The 19,394-nt window shown below is 42.8% G+C and overlaps 2 protein-coding genes across 5 annotated transcripts; one reads left to right on the top strand and one right to left on the bottom strand.

Annotated features, from left to right (window-relative positions):
* Positions 1–2: 2 nt before the first annotated feature.
* PAF1 (PAF1 component of Paf1/RNA polymerase II complex) lies at positions 3–19,173 on the bottom strand. Of its 3 annotated transcripts, none has more exons than XM_085852258.1 (16): positions 19,085–19,173; positions 18,785–18,978; positions 16,387–16,416; positions 11,896–11,988; positions 3,794–3,915; positions 3,594–3,660; positions 2,894–2,995; positions 2,697–2,802; positions 2,401–2,469; positions 2,027–2,130; positions 1,706–1,822; positions 1,377–1,505; positions 1,141–1,252; positions 974–1,055; positions 588–791; positions 3–395 (listed from the first exon to the last, which is right to left on the bottom strand). In XM_085852258.1, exons 2-16 carry the CDS (start codon positions 18,832–18,834, stop codon positions 262–264), a joined length of 1,521 nt encoding a protein of 506 aa, XP_085708384.1. In that variant the 5' UTR covers positions 18,835–18,978; positions 19,085–19,173; the 3' UTR covers positions 3–261. The 3 variants fall into 3 exon arrangements, with proteins under 3 accessions (XP_085708384.1, XP_085708387.1, XP_085708385.1); XM_085852261.1 differs by having other exon boundaries at positions 18,791–18,978; positions 19,085–19,172; XM_085852259.1 differs by lacking the exons at positions 18,785–18,978; positions 19,085–19,173 and adding an exon at positions 16,570–16,773.
* LOC147014350 (ATP-dependent DNA helicase PIF1-like) lies at positions 5,953–10,819 on the top strand. 2 transcript variants are annotated; one of them, XM_085852262.1, is made up of 2 exons: positions 5,953–8,302; positions 10,078–10,819. In XM_085852262.1, exon 1 carries the CDS (start codon positions 6,132–6,134, stop codon positions 7,230–7,232), a length of 1,101 nt encoding a protein of 366 aa, XP_085708388.1. In that variant the 5' UTR covers positions 5,953–6,131; the 3' UTR covers positions 7,233–8,302; positions 10,078–10,819. The 2 variants fall into 2 exon arrangements, with proteins under 2 accessions (XP_085708388.1, XP_085708389.1); XM_085852263.1 differs by lacking the exon at positions 10,078–10,819 and having other exon boundaries at positions 5,953–7,512; positions 8,129–9,508.
* Positions 19,174–19,394: the final 221 nt, after the last annotated feature.

Below are 19,394 nucleotides of genomic sequence, written 5' to 3' on the forward strand. Positions count from 1 at the left end.
CATTTTGTTCCTGCAATGCAAAATTTTTATTCAAAAAAGTTAATTTACATTTTGTGCACACTCAGTGAAAGCATTATGATGAACATCTTTAACTGTTCATTAACCGGACACGACGAAGGTTACTGGTTTGAACCTCAGTTCACTTTCAGGTTAAGACTCGGACTGCATTCACTGTTGTACAATAGGTAGCATACCAGTCGTTGAAAGTGGCTGATTACACGTATATACACGTATATGCACGTATGATGTACTATGATGAGGTTAGTTTTCATCACTGCTTGCATCACTTGCCACCAACCCATCTTCAATGCTTCCAGGGCTGGAGTCACCACTACTACTGCTGCCGCTGGGTGAGTGTGAGCCAGCTTGCTGCTCTTCCTCACTGTCCTTGCCTCCTGCAAAGGATTGATCAGAATGCACTGCTTCAGTTCCATCTATGACCGTATCATAAGCTGGCTTCTGGTTCATGACATTGAAAAGGGTTATCTTGTACCTGATGCAGGAATTGAAGATTAAACCATGGTGTATTCCACATGGGATGGGGGAGGGTTGGTTTGTTCCAACTACAAGTGGCAGTTGCCTCTTACCTTCATCACTCTCACTGTCACCACTCCCGAAAATCTCCTCTTCATCTCGTACATGCCGTTCTTCACCGCTCTCGCTGCCCGAGGCTTCGCCGTCACTCTCTGATCGGGCTCCCGGACTTTCGGAATGTCCGCTTCCCTTTTCGTCAAGATCCTCTTTTTCATCAAGATCCTCCTCCTTTTCTTCCTCTCCCTCCTCTTCTTCCTCTGATATGCAGAATGCAAGGGTGAGAAGCATTATATTTGGCATTAGAAATATCCTCCACAGTATTATCAAGCCCCAGGCTTCAAATTCCTCAATTCCAAAGCCCTGGAGAACTTCACAGTACCACCCCCACCTCGGCCATCTTCCAAAGCTCGTTATCCCAGGTAAACACCAACCTCCTTACCAGATTCCACAATCCTCTTTGCTGCTTCCTCTTCCTCCTCATCCTCAGGCTCGTGATTCTCAAGCTGTGCTTTGCGTGCTTCCTGTATTCGTCACAACCACATCAGACAGGCCAGACAAACCAAAGAGCCCAAAACCTACTTGGATATCTCGTCCTTATTCACTAACCTGTGCTTCCAGCTCCTTCTCATTCATGTTTCTGTGCCGGACCTGGAGCAGAGTGTTGTTGCTCGGTTGCACTCCCTGACCAATGCGGGCACGCCGCTTGCTCAGCCGTACTCTAGTGAGCAAATAATGGGACGTGATGCCACAACTTGCAAAATGCATCATAGAAAGTTGCTACGTTGGAACAGAGTAGTGCCTTTAAAAATAAAAACAAAACCTATCTCCCCCTCCAGCCCGACCTCGTCTCCAGCTCGTTGTAGTAAACACCATCATCCTCACGGAAAATGAAGAAGTAATTCTCTTCGTAACCTTTGCTTGCCTTGTTCTTCACGTTCCAGTTGTATTCACGTGCCATACGGTACTCGTACCTATTGGCAACAATTGCAACGTGGGCCAAAGGTCATTCGGTGGAGGGGTAATACCATGCCATTTCATTTTGTGTGTATCGACTCTACCTCAGAACAAGTTTCTCTGCACAAAGATGATGCAAATATTGAGTGAAGTTGTTCTATCCAATTCTCTTCCACGTGGTATTGTGGAAACTTAGCGAAACTAAAGTTTGACTTACTCCTCCTCATAGGTGAAGTGCAGGCCTTCCTCGCTGTCCCTCTTCCTCTTGCGCATAGTGCTGTCGCTCGGCAGGAAATATGCCACAAACTGGTTTCTCTCTTCATCCATCATACCTCTGGTCGACGGCAAAATGATCTGAGCTCATTTAAAGTGGCCAGAAACATGATTCGGGTGACAGAGCCACAATAATTTAAGGCTGGTGTTTCACTTGATTAACCACAAGGTAAACCACAAGGTAAACTGTTAACCACAAGGTAAACCGAAAAAGGACAGGTCAATAAATCGTATCAAAGATGGTGAATCTACATGATCACATTACCGGATCATCGCCTGCGACATGGTCTCGACAGCAGTAGAACCGCTCATCCCCTTCGGTGCTGGGTCAGCATCGAAGATGACTTGAGCACATGGATTGATCCACATCTGTGGGAGAGAGGTGGTGTGGGTCAATATCAGTACTAATGCTGCTCATTGGAGGGAGGGGGAAAGAAAGCTCATTAAGAAAAGGGGGGGGGTGTTTGTTTTCTCAAACACCATCATTCGACCTTTTCATCTTATACCCTACCTTAAATTTTTTATTTATTTAAATATTCTCCCATTTTTCCAGCTACCCACTTTAATGAATCTCCTTGGGAGCATACCCTGAACACCATCTCAACAATCAATCATAACAATATCATTCAGTAATAGTACCTTGAAATCGGGGAAAACGGGCAAGATCTCCATTGGATGAACACGTGGCTTGCTGTAATGGGTGTCTATCTGGAAGGAAAACCCAGAGGTAATCATTAGCCAAGATAATGTAGTGATTGGCACAAAGTGTGGACCCTCAGCAGTGGTCTTGTGTTAGCTCGACTTGCACATCACACTATCCATAAGTAATTTAGGATTCACTTTTCATAATGCATTACCAGTTGAATTAAATGAGAAGGTGATAAGGAAGCAAGATAAGGATTGGTAGAATGAGTCAGCAGTGAGATTAAGCACACCTCTTTCTTCACATCCTCAAACGTTTTCTCTATGGCAGCGATCTGGCTCTCACGATCCTTGTAAATGTCATCCTCTGTGAACTGCTGCTTCACCGACACGCCGATCCTGGATGGGACACACATCGGGAACACCGATTGGTCCCATGATCATTCAGGTGAAATGCAAAGTGAGGTAGGGATGAACTGACCAAACTCACTTGATCTCCGGTTTCTCGTTGCTGATGCCATAACGGTTGAACTCTGTGGAGATGTATTCGGTCTTCCTCATCCAAGGAACCACCTTGGCATGCTGAAGGGACCTGGTGAATGGAATGGTGGACAGGCTTGGATAAACTACTGCGATGGATTTGGCCAGCAGAGTTAATGTTTGGAAGTGTTTGATTATAACATTCCTGCTGTGTGTTGTCAATTGATGTGTTCACGATAAACAATTTGAGCTCGGACCCAGTAAACTAAAATTGTGGAACCACCATCTCTTGAGGAGGACTTGAATGAAAGATGCTAAGTAGGGTATTTGACGTCCGTCTATCATCATCATCATCATCCCTGCCCTATGTAGAGCACTGATGCTGCCGAAGCATTTACTTGGCTATAATCTTGGTTGGGTCACCGTTCCGAATCAGGAATTCAGGGCAGGAAATTGGAATTTGTTTAGGGTGTCAACGATGGCTCACCACCTCTTTACAAAGGGGACTGTGAGATCTTTCATGTCGGCAGACGGGACGCCCGTTTAACGTCCATTCGAGGGACGGCACACACATTGATCAATCATCCTGCCTCTGAAACACCAGGATGACAGCTCAGAGGCGAGTGTGCGTACCTCGAGGACATCCTGTCAGCCCCATAAAGTTCTAATAATCTAAAACTATAAAAGTTTACAATGTCCAGAGTAATTACCGTTTGGAGCCCTGAGGTGTTGGAATTTCTTCCTCCAGTAGTTTTTCATCATCCGGGTGAAGACAAACTGAAACACAAGTACAGATTACTTGGTGACACACTAGCCTGACCCAATCACACCAATTGGTAGCAATGGATGAAAGGAAGCCATTTAACATAAATCTATTCCAGCAAGCTCAGTTGAAACCCCATTTCTGTACCACTCTGGTCGATTTTGTACGTGTCCGGGTTGATCAGGTCAATGGTGACACTCAAGTCAGGTTCTGTCAGCAGCTCATGCTTGTGTTGCTTCTCCAAGGAGGTAGCTTTGTACTGCACAAACCTGCAATAAGAAATGTTCATCACAAATGTCTCATCGCCAAGTCTTAGCATCTCTTCACACTGCTTCTCCCCTTTCACCATCATCTATCTATAATTCCAGCAATGTGTGTGTGTGTGTGTGTGTGTGTGTGTGTGTGTGTGTGTGTGTGTGTGTGTGTGTGTGTGTGTGTGTGTGTGTGTGTGTGTGTGTGTGTGTCTGTATGCGACCGCAGTTTCTCGACGACCGCCGGTCTGATCGGATTTAAACTTGCCAGAAATATTGCCGGAGCCCAGCAGATGTGCCTTTGAGGTTTGATATCAATCGGACGAGCACTTCCCAAGTTACGGCCATTTATCTATCGACCAATGACAAGACACGGTGCTATGACATCATGAATGACGTCACAATGAATTTTTTTTCACGATTGACGGTCCGATCTGATTGAAACTTGCCAGGAATATTGCTGGGGCCCCACAGATGTGCCTTTTCAAGGTTTGATATTAATCGGACTAGCGGTTCCCAAGTTACGGCCATTTATCTGTCGACCAATGACAGGACACGGTGCTATGACGTCACGAATGACGGCACAATTAATGTTTATTTATTATTATTTTATTTGCACGATTGAAACTTGCCAGGAATATTCTGTGTTGCCACAATGTGTGTGTGTGTGTGTGTGTGTGTGTGTGTGTGTGTGTGTGTGTGTGTGTGTGTGTGTGTGTGTGTGTGTGTGTGTGTGTGTGTGTGTGTGTGTGTGTGTGTGTGACCGCAGTTTCTCGACGACCGCCGGTCCGATCGGATTGAAACTTGCCAGGAATATTGCCGGGGCCCTGTGGATGTGCCTTTTCAAGGTTTGATATTAATCGAACGAGCGGTTCCCAAGTTACGGCCATTTATCTGTCGACCAATGACAAGACACGGTGCTATGACGTCACAATTAATGTTTATTTATTTTTTTATTATTCTTATTTTTTTTGCACGATTGAAACTTGCCAGGAATATTGCTGGGGACCCGCGGATGTGCCTTTTCAAGGTTTGATATTAATGTCTGTGTGTCTTAATATTAACTAGCATAACCCGCGCTCTGCGCGACATGTTGGGTGGGTGTGTTTGAGAAAGGAACTGATGCAGAGTATCAGTAGTAATTTTACTTTAATGCAGTACGTGGAATACGATTTCACTGTTTCAGAACCATTTTATTTACTTTATTTTTGTACCATGCACCTCATATGGTCTTTGAGAAAATGTAAGCCGAATATCACGTTACTCGAGCGCAGAACAAAGTCGAAGATAGCGCGACACGAAACCACAAACTCGGAAATAATATATAAGATATTAATGTCTGTGTGTTTGAGAGGGGGGGAGAGAGAGGGGGGCATCACAATTCAAGAGAGGGGAGAGAGGAGGTGCGAGAGAGGGGGGCAAGAGGGGAGGACAGTTATATAAATTATCTATCTATAATTATAGATAGGCAAGAGAGAGGGGAGCGTCACAATTCAAGAGAGGGGAGAGAGGAGGTGCGAGAGAGGGGGGAGAGAGGAGCATCACAATTTAAGAGGGGGAGAGAGGAGGGGTGAGAGAGGGGGCAAGAGAGGGGAGGAGAGTTATAGATTGTCTATCTGTAATTATGTATAGGCGAGAGAGAGGGGGCATCACAATTCAAGAGAGGGGGAGAGAGGAGGTGCGAGAGAGAGGGGGAGAGAGAGGGGGCATCACAATTCAAGAGAGGGGGAGAGAGGAGGTGCGAGAGAGGAGGGAGAGAGAGAGAGGGGGCGTCACAATTCAAGAGAGGGGGAGAGAGAAGGTGCGAGAGAGGAGGGCGTCACAATTCAAGAGAGGGGGAGAGAGGAGGTGCGAGAGAGGGGGCGAGAGAGGGGAGGACAGTTATATAGATTATCTATCTATAATTATAGATAGGCGAGAGAGAGGGGCGTCACAATTCAAGAGAGGGGTGAGAGGAGGGGTGAGAGAGAGGGGGCGTCAATTTGAGATGGGGGCGAGAGAGGAGGACGAAAGGGGGGGGCGTCACAATTCTTCATCTTCTTCTATGACGTCACAATTTACAGAGGGGCGAGAGAGAGGGGCGTCACAATTGTGCAAATGCTGCAAGTGGTATTGCAGCTACTCTGTTGCCTAAAGGGGTTACCTTCCATAGTAGGACCAAGTGTCCTCTCATTCTCACTGATGAGTCCACTTGCACCATCAGTGAAAATGACACCACTGCAGCACTCATATGAATGACGAGTATAATGATGGTGGATGAAGTTTCAATAATGGATCGACGCGCATTGGAGGCAGCAGATCGAACATTCCAGTGGCTTCAGGGGTCAGAGGAACCATTTGGTGGCATCACAATGGTTTTCAGTGGTGACTGGAGGCAGATCCTTACCGTTGTGCCACACGGTAGCCGTATTGACATAGTTGGAAGGTGCTTCAAGAGCTCATACCTGTGGAAAAAAGTGCAGATACTTTGTCTCACAGTAAACATGAGGATCATGCAGGGTGCTGGAGAACAAGAGAACGAATCTGATTTTGCAAAATTCCTGCTGGATCTGGGTGAAGGGAAGATTCCTGTCAATCCAGAAGAGGGTGAATTTGCGATTAAGCTCAGGGAACCGCTCATTCGTCCAGGTGAAAAACTTCAGGATATTGTCACTTGGGTGTATGAAGGCTTGCACAACATTACAAACCCCAAGTGGCTATGCGAGCGTGTTATACTATGTCCGACTAATTCCGAAGTCGATCAGGTAAATGACTACATGGCAACCATATTTCCAGGGGAGGAACATGTTTGCTGTAGCGTCGATACAGCGGAATCTCAGGGTGATCATTTGTATCCACCTGAGTTCCTGAACACCCTCTGTCCATCTGGTATACCTCCACATCGGATGACTCTCAAGGTGGGTATGGTGATCATGCTGCTACGAAATTTCGACCAGCAAAGCGGACACTGCAATGGCTCAAGGTACATCATCCATCAGATCCTTCCAAATCTGTTGGTTGCAAAATCTGTGATGGGTGTCAATTCTGGATGCACATTGCTCATTCCACGCATAACCTTGAGTCCATCTGACAACATATTCCCGTTCACTTTGCGGCGTTGGCAATTTCTGATACGACCATGCTTTGCCATGACTGTGAATAAATCCCAAGGGCAGTCGCTACACCGTGTTGGGGTCTTCTGCACAAGAGACTTCTTTAGCCATGGTCAGTTCTACGTGGCGGCCAGTAGGGTTGGCAGTATTAGCAGCCTTCGCATTCTTGCCCTGGACAAGGAAACAAAGAAGAAGCGCCGTTTCCTCAGCAATGTTGTTTATGAAGAGGTTCTAACAAGATAAAGATAAAGAACAAGATAAAGAGGCCCTGGACGAGGAAACAAAGAAGAAGTGCCGTTTCCTCAGCAATGTTGTTTATGAAGAGGTGCAAATGAGATAAAGGTGTGTACATAGACAATTTTTTATTATTATTTATTTATTGAAGAAAAATTGCTCCGAAAATAATTTATCAAAACGTTGGCAGATCCAGCAACCTCAGCATTCTTGCCCTGGACGAAGAAACAAAGAAGAAGCGCCGTTTCCTCAGCAATGTTATTTATGAAGAGGTGCTACCGAGATAAAGGTGTGTACATGCAGACAATTTTTATTATTATTTATTTATTGAAGAAAAATTGCTCCGAAAATAATTTATCAAAAAAAGTGCACAAATGTTTTTGTTTCCAAGTGTCGAAACGGTGTGGCCTCTACGCAACATGCTTTCTCAACGAAATACATCTCATTTTGGGAGTATGCTTCGCAAACAATTTTTTTAAAACTATTTTAAAATAAAACAATTCAAACATGGAATACCTAATGACACTGTACTTTCAGGTCTGTACTGTACCGTACTTTTTGACACTGTACTGTACTTTTTTTTACGGGCCCGCCCCTATGGGCCCGCACTAGTGCTTTTAATGCCAAAAACAAAATTTTGACATTTCTCACACACTTTTCCTCTACCTCTGCGGTCTTTCTTGCCTATCTCTCTCTCAATATAGCACTTTTTTAAAATGACAATCTGCCGCAAAATTGTGCAGAAATCCTCGGCAACCGGCATGTTTTGTGCAAAGTAAAATCTATGTTGTGACCAGGATAAGGATTGTTATGAGAAATGGCTCACCAAGCTTCTGACAGAAGCTGGAAATACTTGGAAAAGGGCTGTGCCTCTACATAACAGACTTGGAGAACTTTCTCAGCAGAACGGGCAGCTGCTTGTACTGAAAACTCCCGACCATGTGGACCGATTGTAAGGCCCGAGGAGACGGGAATGTGCTACACAAACACCCGACGGATCGCCACCAGGAAATGGACTGCATCTGGATTGGGTGCTTCTGAACACTGATGAGGACATATCGGGCTTGTGAATGTACAGGGTAAGTTTATTTTCTATTAATGATATTTGGGGGAAGGATAAGGAGCTGTATGGGCTGCAAAGGCTGTCATAAATATGTGGATACTTCCATGGTTGGTGATGTTACATTTTAAAGGTCCCCTGACATGAAAAATAAACTTGTTATTTATATATTAACTTGACTTTCCGAGTGAAGAAATCACCCATGTTTTTTTTTTTTTATCAAAAATGGGATAATTTGAGCAATATTTCGATCATTTCTGGAGCCTTTCACAACTTGCTATGCCCCGCCCCTAAAAAAAATGGACCAGCGAATCGCAGCGTGACATCACATACAATAACTCGCACAGGGTGGATTGACTCAAGAGTCGAGATATCGCGCGCCTTATAAAGTACGTACAAATGCATTTTGCACATGTTAGTGCAATCTCTGTGATCGTCTTAATTCCAGTGATTGTTTCGCGAATTTTTTTTTAGAGTTTTAGCCATACTTTCGAAAATGCCTGCAAGATGTATCATAGCAGGATGCAGCAATACAAGCAAAGACGGTGTAAGCCTTCATGTATTCCCGAAAGATGATAATCGTCGGAGAATATGGACATCTAAAGTGAAGCTGATGAGGGGAAACTGGAAAGGCCCCAGCGACACGAGCGTCATTTGCAGCGCCCACTTCGAAGACAGTGACTGAGCACGGGTTCTATTCATCCCTCTATTCATCCCAACCCCTCATTCCTCACACACAGAGACAAGAAATTATGCTTCTGAGCCGTGTATGCACAACAATCACGAGGCAATTATTTATCCCTTTACTACCTTGTCGTAGTCGTATACAAATCCAATACATGTATGCACAATAAAGGGCTATACCATGTACACAAAATATATAATTTGACTGTTTAACCTTTCCATTAAAAAAAAAAATTACAGGGACCTACAAGTAAAATACTAACCATTAATATTGCATCATTTCAAGGCACAAGGAGATAATTTTAAAATCAAACAATATGAAAAACCTGCACCCACATTTTGCAGCTTATTGAATTGTTCGTTGAAACCAGCCTGCTGGGATAGGTACGATTCCACATACATGCAAGCCAGGTATGGCTGCAATCGACATACATGGGTTTATTCTAAAGTGAAGGTACTGCTTCCATTGGTTTGCTATTCATTGACATTTAGCCAAAATGCAGTAATAAAAAAAAGGGAAAAAAATGTTTGCACAACTATGAAAGACAAATTTATCTGTCCTATTACGTGGCATCATTGCCTCGGGACTCTTACGCATTGACTTATATATTGTGTGCATGGTAATACAAGTTACTTGTCAACTCCAGAGTCAAGACTAGTCCAATAAATCCGTCGTCCGTCCGAATAGGCTGATAAATCTGACATGCTGTAGCTTTATTTTATTATTCTCTTTTTTTCATTGTTTTCTACTGGTGCTACATGACGACAGCAGGAATAAAATAAATAAAAATGCAACAGAACGTCAGATTTATCGGACTACTCGAGACAATTGTATCGCAAGGTGTGTTCTGCACACAAGTTTTCATCGTATCCGGACAGCGAGATTGCTTCGTTTTATGCGCGGAGAGATACGGCCGATGACATGCGCCGGCCTTGTTTGTGATTAATTCGCCGCGAAGTAACATGTCCGCTGCTCTGCGCTGTTCACATCACCTCACTGAAATATTTCTGATATCGAGCAGTATGCAAGTCAAATTTACATTATTGAATTACGAATAGGATTTAGTCTAACCAGTTGTTATTTCCGAATCTTCCTACGATGTCCTCCAGATCGTCATGAACTCTGGGAATTTCATCGCCATTTTCCTCTGCTTGTCCTGCTTCGGGCTCGAACTGGTAAGGCCGTATTCCATTTCCAGCTGCCTGAACTTCACCTCCCGCGACTACATTATCCAACAATTCTCCATGTGATTCAGATAAAAATCCTTCATTTCTCTCACACTCACTGTCTCTACCAGAGAAATCAAAGTCCATGCCATCCATTATTCAAAACCAAATGTTCGATTTTTTTTAAAGCATAAACGAATGAAGCGATTGAGTCGACCAATCAAATGTGGAAACACACAGAAAGCCAATAGAATCACGTAGTCAACCAACCCGAGTAATTAATGTGCAGCCTTTGACATACTGTACATGACGTCATGAGGGTTACGCCCCTTTCAGGAGAATTTTTAGGGGCATTCCCGAAGAGGTTTGTTTTTTAAATTTTACATTTTACAGAATGAGCATTGTGAAAAAACATTGTCAGATCTGAAATCACGATGAAAAACTCCTCCAGGACATATATAAATGAAATTTAAGTACTTTTGCATGTCAGGGGACCTTTAAGCAAATAAACATTGCTATTTGGACGCTAATATCAAGATGTAAGCTTTTGAATGCTCCTATCAATACACCTCAAATTAAAAACAGCGAGACCTGTATGTGTGAGTTGTGATGGAATTTTATGTTGGTTCGTAATGTTAAAAAAGGGCATGGATAAAATTTGCAAGTCTTTGCATAAATTTCCTCAAATGGGATTCAGCTGAAAAAGTGTAATATTTCTATCATTCCTTGCTTACTGGCAAGTGTTTTGGCAAAAACTGAACTATTCTCATTTTTAAGCATGTGCCAAAAATGTGGGTCAGTCGCACAACAGTTAGTAATGTTGCCATTTTTCTATCCCAGGAAAATGTGAAATATCCTCTCTTACTTCCTTTCAAAGGAGATAGGTCTCTTTTTTGCTTTCAGAACAATGAGAACCTGACCACAAGATTGGCATATTTTGTCAAAAGAGATGACAAGCCTCATGTTTTTAGAAGCCTTGATGTTTATGCCATCATGTAAGTAAAGCCAATTTCTACTCAAAAAACACAATTCCCAATTTTAAGGTTGTGTCCAGCTGTTCATGGAATTGCCCATATTTTTATTTGGTTCCGGGTCGGCAAGATAAATTATATTGAGTTTTGCATCTATTGGTAAATGTTGAAGTGTGTGTGTGTGTGTGTGTGTGTGTGTGTGTGTGTGTGTGTGTGTGTGTGTGTGTGTGTGTGTGTGTGTGTGTGTGTGTGTGTGTGTGTGTGTGTGTGTGTGTGTGTGTGTGTGTGTGTGTGTGTGTGTGTGTGTGTTTAGCCACTGCTGATGCTAGAATGTACGAACAGTAAATAGTACGAATGACACCTCTCACTCAACAAATATTTCTCGTATTCCTATATTTCCATGAGTCTGATTTGCATGGAGGAACACAACAATTGGGGTTAGGTGGACAAACCGTGAAAGGGTGGAGGACGCAGGGATTTGAAGAATTCTTCCAGTGTAGAGTGCTTGATTGAATAATCGTTGTCCGTCCGACGCGTCAAGTCGAGAACCTTTTAACGGCAGGTCCATAAGCTCTATTGAGTGCAAATGCCACGAAATGACGTATGAATGTGAAACGAGACCTTATGCGCATGCATTGTGCATGTGTGACCTGGTTCTGCTCATCGGGCACTTTTTAACCTGTCATTCCCAGCGTGAAATCTGTCATTCAAATAGCCTTTCAAACATAATTTCAGCATTTAGACAAGAGAGTGGTAATTTTGAAATTTTAGAAAAAGTCAAAGTGCTCACCTGTTTGCTTCGAATGGGTACGTGATGAACTTTGGGTCAAAGGGAATGTCAGGCAAAGTGTTGCTGTATTTAACACGACATATCAGCCCACACCTGAGGCACGAGCACACAATCAGATTAGAGTTTGGCCAATCTATCAAGAAAAATCCCACATTTACCATGGGCTGGTCACACATTCAAATGTAGATCCCAACCTGCACTGAAAGGGAGTCGCATGAATAGGACCCACAAGCAAATGAAATACCGTCTATCCGAAAGAATGATGCTCAAGCATACAAAGCAATTTAAATAGGAAAAGCAGAACTTGGTAAACGAGCTAAAAAAAAAAAAAATCACTTTTAGAGGTTACCAGAAACGAGCTTTGATTCCAAGAGAATCATCAAATAACTGACCAAAAATACAACACTGGAGTATCATGAGGAACAGAAAGACAAAGATTGAGTCATCAGGCGTAACCTGGATAGGATTTGGGTTTCGGCTGCTACTCATCTACGCTAAAACCCATTCAGCTGTAGCCAAGTGAACCTTACAAAAACTATTTGCAAGATTCACCCCTCCATAGACAAAGAAAGAAAGAAAGGAGGTGGAGGAGAGAAAAAAAAAACACACACAACATTCCAAAAAAGCATACAAACCCCCCCACGCACACACCAACAGAAAAACACCCACACAGCATACAAACCACACACCACTAAAAATATATATATATTAAAAATAATAATAAAACCACACACATCCCCCACTCACACCCGAAATACCTTACCTCCACAGAATGTACACAATACTCCACCAGCACACACATCAATACACAGGCCCTCTATTTATAATGAAGATCCATTTCCAGAAAACACTCACAAACACTTCCAGTTTCATTAATTTTTAAAATATCCATCATTTCTTATTATTTCACACAACTTCCAATGCTATGGGAACCTGTTCACATGGAAACCAACCAAACTTGAACAAGAGATTACAATGATATCTAAAAACCTTCTCACGTGACCTAATCGAACGCTTCGCACAATAACCCCACTCCAACATAATGGAATAAATCATCTTAGCACAAAACACAATCATCCTTAACAGAACAAATTCTAGAAAATCTAATAATCTGAGATGAAAACACATTGTAGCCCATCTTAACTGGTACATCACGAAGCAGAAAAGTATACAAGATAATCAGAAAACTAAAATAGTCAACTTTATGATAGACATTTGTAATATAACAATTATTTCAAACTCTAACATATCCAGATATGCCACTACACCATCATCATTACGACTCTGATCTGCTATTCGGCTTTCTGGATAAATCCGATGAATCAGCTTATCAAAAAACTTATTAATCACACAAATATCACTATTTTAGCTAAACCTAACTTCTTCTCCTTCATTAATTTCTGCACAAATGAAAACTCACAATAAACAAGGAAAATTTCCGCTAATCAGGGACTATAGTTCCCTCCCATTGGAATGCCTTTTATTTGTTTTAATATTTTCCCACCAAAAGACACAATAGTGTTAAACAAAATAAAATTAACAGCATCTATAAATTTTTGTTGTTCAAAACAATTAAAACCCATATATTTTTTATATAAGAAAATACCCCAACAAAATGATAGCTACCCAGCAGCTCAGCTGCCATACGCAACAAGAAGATTATCTCTGTGCTAAGTTTGAACAAGGTCAATAAATACACGTCCGAGAAATGGTTGAGGATGTATTCGACACAGAGTTTATTTCATTTATTTGTTTTTACATCTAAAAGGGCTGCCAGCCAGCCATTTTGGATATTATGTCAAAAAAAACAAAAACGAGCTCAAATGAGCTAAGATCCTCGTCGTCTTAATGATGACGTCATAAAAACGAATATGACGTCATTGTGATGTATCAGGTTTGCGTTAAATTATCTGTGCTAATGCCCGGCTTGATTCCCACAATCAAATTTTCAAACAGCTTGCCTAGTTTCGGAGATAATGGTATAGGCGATTTCCATTAGCGGCGATATTATGACGTCAACTTTTTTTATAGGAAGAATTTTCAAAATCGGAGATGGTTACTGCCTGCGCGTGGGCTTTCTGCATATACATGGCAAGTTTCACGAAGATCCGATGAAAACTCTGGGTTGTGAAACAAAAAGTCAAAAAATACGAATGATGTCATAAAAATTGATATGACGTCATAGTGATGCATCATATATGCGGTAATTCATCTCTGCTTATGCCCTGTTCGATTCCCGCAAACAGAATTCAAAAAGCTTGCCTAGTTTGAGATATTTCTTTTAGGCGATTTCCATTAGGGGAGATATTTTGATGTCATAACTTTTTTCTAGGAGGAATTTTCAAAATCGGAGATGGTTACTGTCTGCACGGGGTATTTTTACATATACATGCCAAGTTTCAGGAAGTTTTGATGAAAACTGTAGGCTGTGAAACAAATGAAACAAAAAACAAAAAATGTCAAAAAAATAGGAATGACGTCATAAAAATTGATATGACATCATCGTGATGTATCAAATGTGCAGTAATTCATCTCAGCTAATGCCCTGTTCGATTGCCGCAAACAGAATTCAAAAAGCTTGCCTAGTTTCGGAGATAATTTTTAGGCGATTCCCATTAGCGGAGATACTTTGACGTCATAATTTTTTTTTCTCGGAGAAATTTTCAAAATCGGAGATGGTTACTGTCTGCACAGGGTATTTTTACATATATACGCCAAGTTTCAGGAAGTTTCAATGAAAACTGTAGGCTGTGAAACAAAAAAGTCCACAAGAACAACAACGTGAGTATGACTTAGAGATCCTCCACGAGGATCGAAAAAAGTCCACAAGAAGAAGATAAAGAACAACAACGTGAGTAAGACTTACAGATCCTCCACGAGGATCGAAAAAAGATATGCATATGTAGGCTATCATTCATTATCTGTAAGCCAAGTTTGAACATCGGTAAACAAATGTTTGAGAAATGGTTGAGGACATGTTCCACATCGGATTTTTTTTTACAACTAAAATGGCCGACAATCGGCCATCTTGGATCTGATGTCGAAAAAAAAGACATGCATTTGTATACCATCATGTTTTGTCTTTGTGCCAAGTACGAATAAAATCGGTTGAAACATGTCCGAGATATGGTTGTGGACATACACACACGGACATGAAAATCGAGACCAAATCCATAATCCCCCATTTCGGACCAAGTCCAACGGGGGCTACTAACACCAAAGGGTGCATCCTCAACCAGTGCTGAATCTAACTTTGTATATAAGGTATAAAAATCAAAAAGATTAGATTTAATATTGAGGAATTTAAACTTTATCTAAAAACTCGAAAGTGAAACTAATACTCCAGAATTCTTTCCAATTTCTAAACAATATTTCCTAAATTGCTCCCTAACCACTCATAAACCTGAATTAACCAGAACTGACAATTGCTTCAAAGTGCATTGCCTAGCTCCTGTTATAAAGCAAAACTTATACAGGTTTTTATAAAGCTTAGGGATCCAGAAAAAAACTGGGAATTACAAAAATTTGCCTCCTATACATTTAATGTTAAAATTGTTACTCAAAACCTCCTGATGCTCAGCTACAATGTCTTGGAGAGGCTTTGGACATGGAACATATGCACCATTTCCTATACTTGTGAAATTAACGATTAATACCTAACTCCCTTAATAAAACCTCCATGTAAAACTTTTTACAAACGACCACAAAATTATAAGCTGCTTTATCTACCGAAGCTATGACGTACTTCTCATGCAGATCCTGAATATCCTTACAAACTTTAAGCTTACTCAACAATGGTCTTGACCTATCCTGGGAAAACAAGCCTCGACTACAAAACCACTTAATCCTGTTGTCCAAAGTTTCCACAACCCTATCATACCATGTACTAAAATCATTTGTAGATAACCGAAACTTTTAACATGTTTTACTAACCAATTCAGAAACAGAACCTCATACAACTCCATGGCCGAGTCACTGGTTCCCGATATTTGGCTCCCATTTTCACAAGATCCTTGATATCGCTAATTACTAATAATATTCAAATTGCCAGAAATCACATTCCCGCATGGATCATTACAAAACAGGTGAAGAGGAACATGCACAGTCAGTTGCTAAAATATCCTGAACTGCATCCAGATGAAGAGTTTGAAGACATTTACCATAATTAAATAAAGATAAGCTAACAGTCCTGGTGAAAGTGGAAAACACTTTCAATGCTTGCTACCAACGTAGCAGTAATAACTTGTGCTCCAAATTTTCACTCATTACCTTAAAAGACTAATTCAGGGTATTCTTCTTGTGTCGTAGTTTGTACCTTTAATTTGGTGAAAGTACAAATAATTTAAATACAAATGGTAACACACTTCAGGGGGATGCAATCTGTCGATCTCTGCACAAAACTCAGAAAACACCTTGGGTCTATATATATGTATATACTACCTTGGGAATGTAGAATAACAAATTAGCAGATTCTACAACATCCAGCCTCACCTCTCGCCTGCACTCCGGTGACTCGTCGACCTGAGGAAAGACCAGAGTTTCATAAAAACAATGGATCACAGTTAAAGAAACAGCCTGACCGAGAATCCTGTTTTTGTCGTCATTCCATCAATCCAAAGGGGGGGAAAAAAAACTCGGAAAATCCATAAATCTCCAACCGAAGTCGACATGTACCGGGTGTTTGAGACAATAGTAGTCAGAAAAGCCAAAGGGACGGACATATATCAAATCAAACAGCTTGGAGGTTTGGCCCGGCGTTCCATCTACAAGGTACAAGAAAACCAGAACAAACATTGATATGTTGAAATAATAAACCTTCCCAGTTTTGAACAGGCTAACAAAATAGATCTTCCTCCTCACAACAGCCTCCTACAGAATTGATCAAACAACAGTGTTCAAGAGAAGAGATGAAGACATTGTCAACCTTTGAGGAATGCTCACCCAGAGGAAGCATCACTCCGATCACGAGTTTCGCACTGGTTTGGCGTCATCAACACAAAAATACCTTTGATAGTGGAGATTAACTCCTTCACCGTGGTGGGACCAGGAACCATATGCCACATCGGCTATTACCTGGTGGATCCAGACCAACAGGATCCCCTCCGTGGACCAGTAACTGTGATAACCCTGCAACTACCCACCTACTCCCTTGGACAAGCATCATCTATCGCTCGGAAAACCCAGGTCTTGCAACAAAACAAACATTCACAGCTCTGCTGCGATAACACCACCAACAAAATCATTTTCTCCTCGACAGGTAAGTGTAGTGGTTTTATAATTTAACACGAACTCAAAATAGTGGGAGAAACAAGAAACGAACAAAAACGTTTCATGATTAGAACATTCTTATCTTACCTTGATTCAGGGCGAGGTTCGAATAATGAATAAGTTCAAATTAGGACAATGAGACTAAACATCCTAACATTGTACTTTCAGCACTGTGGGATTTTGTGTGGGAACAACAACCATTCATCACAGGTTAGCCAAATACAAACGTCCATTGACAAGAGCCGGGTAACAAACCGAGCCCGAAAAGCTGGCTAACCAATGTCGCCCCCCCCCAAAAGCCGGCTCACCAATGCAGCCCCCCCAAGCCAGCTAATCAATGTAGCTCCCCCCCCAAGCCGGCTCACCAATGTAGCCCGCCCCAAAGCTAGCTAACCAATGTAGCCCCCCCAAAGCTGGCTAACCAATGTAGCCCCCCAAAGCTGGCTAACCAGTGTACCCCCCCCAAAGCTGGCTAACCAGTGTAGGTTGACAAAAGCCAGCTAACCAACACAACGTGCCAAAAGCCAGCTAACCAATGCAGCCCCCCACCCAAGCCGGCTAATCAATGCAGCCCCCCCACCCAAGCCGGCTAATCAATGCAGCCCCCCACCAAAGCCGGCTAATTAATGCAGCCCCCCAAATACGGGTTAACCAATGTGGGGTGCGAAAAGCCAGCTAACCAATGTAGTCCCCCCTCCCCCCAAAAGCCGGCTGACCAACGTGGGGTGACAAAAGCCGGCTAACCAACGTGGGGTGACAAAAGCCGGCGAACCAACGTGGGGTGACAAAAGCCGGCGAACCAACGTGGGGTGACAAAAGCCGGCGAACCAACGTGGGGTGACAAAAGCCGGCGAACCAACGTGGGGTGACAAAAGCCGGCTAACCAATGTAGGGTGACAAAAGCCCGCTAACCAATGTAGGGTGACAAAAGCCCGCTAACCAATGTAGGGTGACAAAAGCCGGCTAACCAATGTAGGGTGACAAAAGCCCGCTAACCAATGTAGGGTGACAAAAGCCGGCTAACCAACGTGGGGTGACAAAAGCCGGCTAACCAATGTAGGGTGACAAAAGCCCGCTAACCAATGTAGGGTGACAAAAGCCAGCTAACCAACGTGGGGTGACAAAAGCCGGCGAACCAACGTGGGGTGACAAAAGCCGGCTAACCAATGTGAGGTGACAAAAGCCGGCTAACCAATGTAGGGTGACAAAAGCCCGCTAACCAATGTAGGGTGACAAAAGCCGGCTAACCAACGTGGGGTGACAAAAGCCGGCGAACCAATGAGGGGTGACAAAAGCCGGCTAACCAATGTAGGGTGACAAAAGCCCGCTAACCAATGTAGGGTGACAAAAGCCGGCTAACCAACGTGGGGTGACAAAAGCCGGCTAACCAACGTAGAGTGACAAAAGCCGGCTAACCAATGTGGGGTGACAAAAGCCGGCTAACCAACGTGGGGTGACAAAAGCCGACTAACCAATGTGGGGTGACAAAAGCCGGCTAACCAATGTGGGGTGACAAAAGCCGGCTAACCAATGTGGGGTGACAAAAGCCGGCTAACCAATGTGGGGTGACAAAAGCCGGCTAACCAACGAAGTGACCCCCGAACGGGACAAGCCAACGTACGCAAACCTGTTTTCCTGATCTCGCTGCGTAGTTTGGATCGTGGGCGCCATTGCAGTTTGCGTTGAGTCGTTCTTTCTTTCATTCAGTCGTTCGTTCGTTCGTTTTTCGTCCTTCGGGTTTCAGGCCCACCCATCGTCCAAGATGACTTCAGGCTGAATCGCCAACGTGAGGAAAGTAAAATAGAGAAGCAAGTCCTGCAAATAAAAATAATACACACAATCGACGATAAACAACGATAAACGTACAAAGTTAATTTTATTTTATTGTCATAAACAGCGACGAGGAAACGATGAACTTCACCGTCCAGGAAATCCCTTGAAACCGTTGGTGTTGTTGTTGTTGTTGTTGTTGTTGTTGTTGTTGTTGTTGTTGTTGTTGTTGTTGTTGTTGGTGTTTTTTTTGTCTGGGGTCGTCTGCAAGTGTGGTGTTCTGGTGTTGGCTTCGTGGTTCGGGTGGTTGGTTTGGAATATTGGGGTCCTGAGTTCAATCCCTTACCCGTTGAATTAACACCAGGTGGGGTTAAATTAGCCAATCATTCTTCCGAGCTCCGCGAAATGAGTTCCAGTGTCCTGGTAACAGGAGCATTGATTGCATCAGCGACACAGTTACC

The sequence above is a fragment of the Eptatretus burgeri genome, chromosome 13 (genome assembly GCF_056783735.1).
Source record: "Eptatretus burgeri isolate ZD-2024b chromosome 13, Ebu_testis_v1, whole genome shotgun sequence".
In the NCBI taxonomy this organism is placed as follows: Eukaryota; Metazoa; Chordata; class Myxini; order Myxiniformes; family Myxinidae; genus Eptatretus; species Eptatretus burgeri.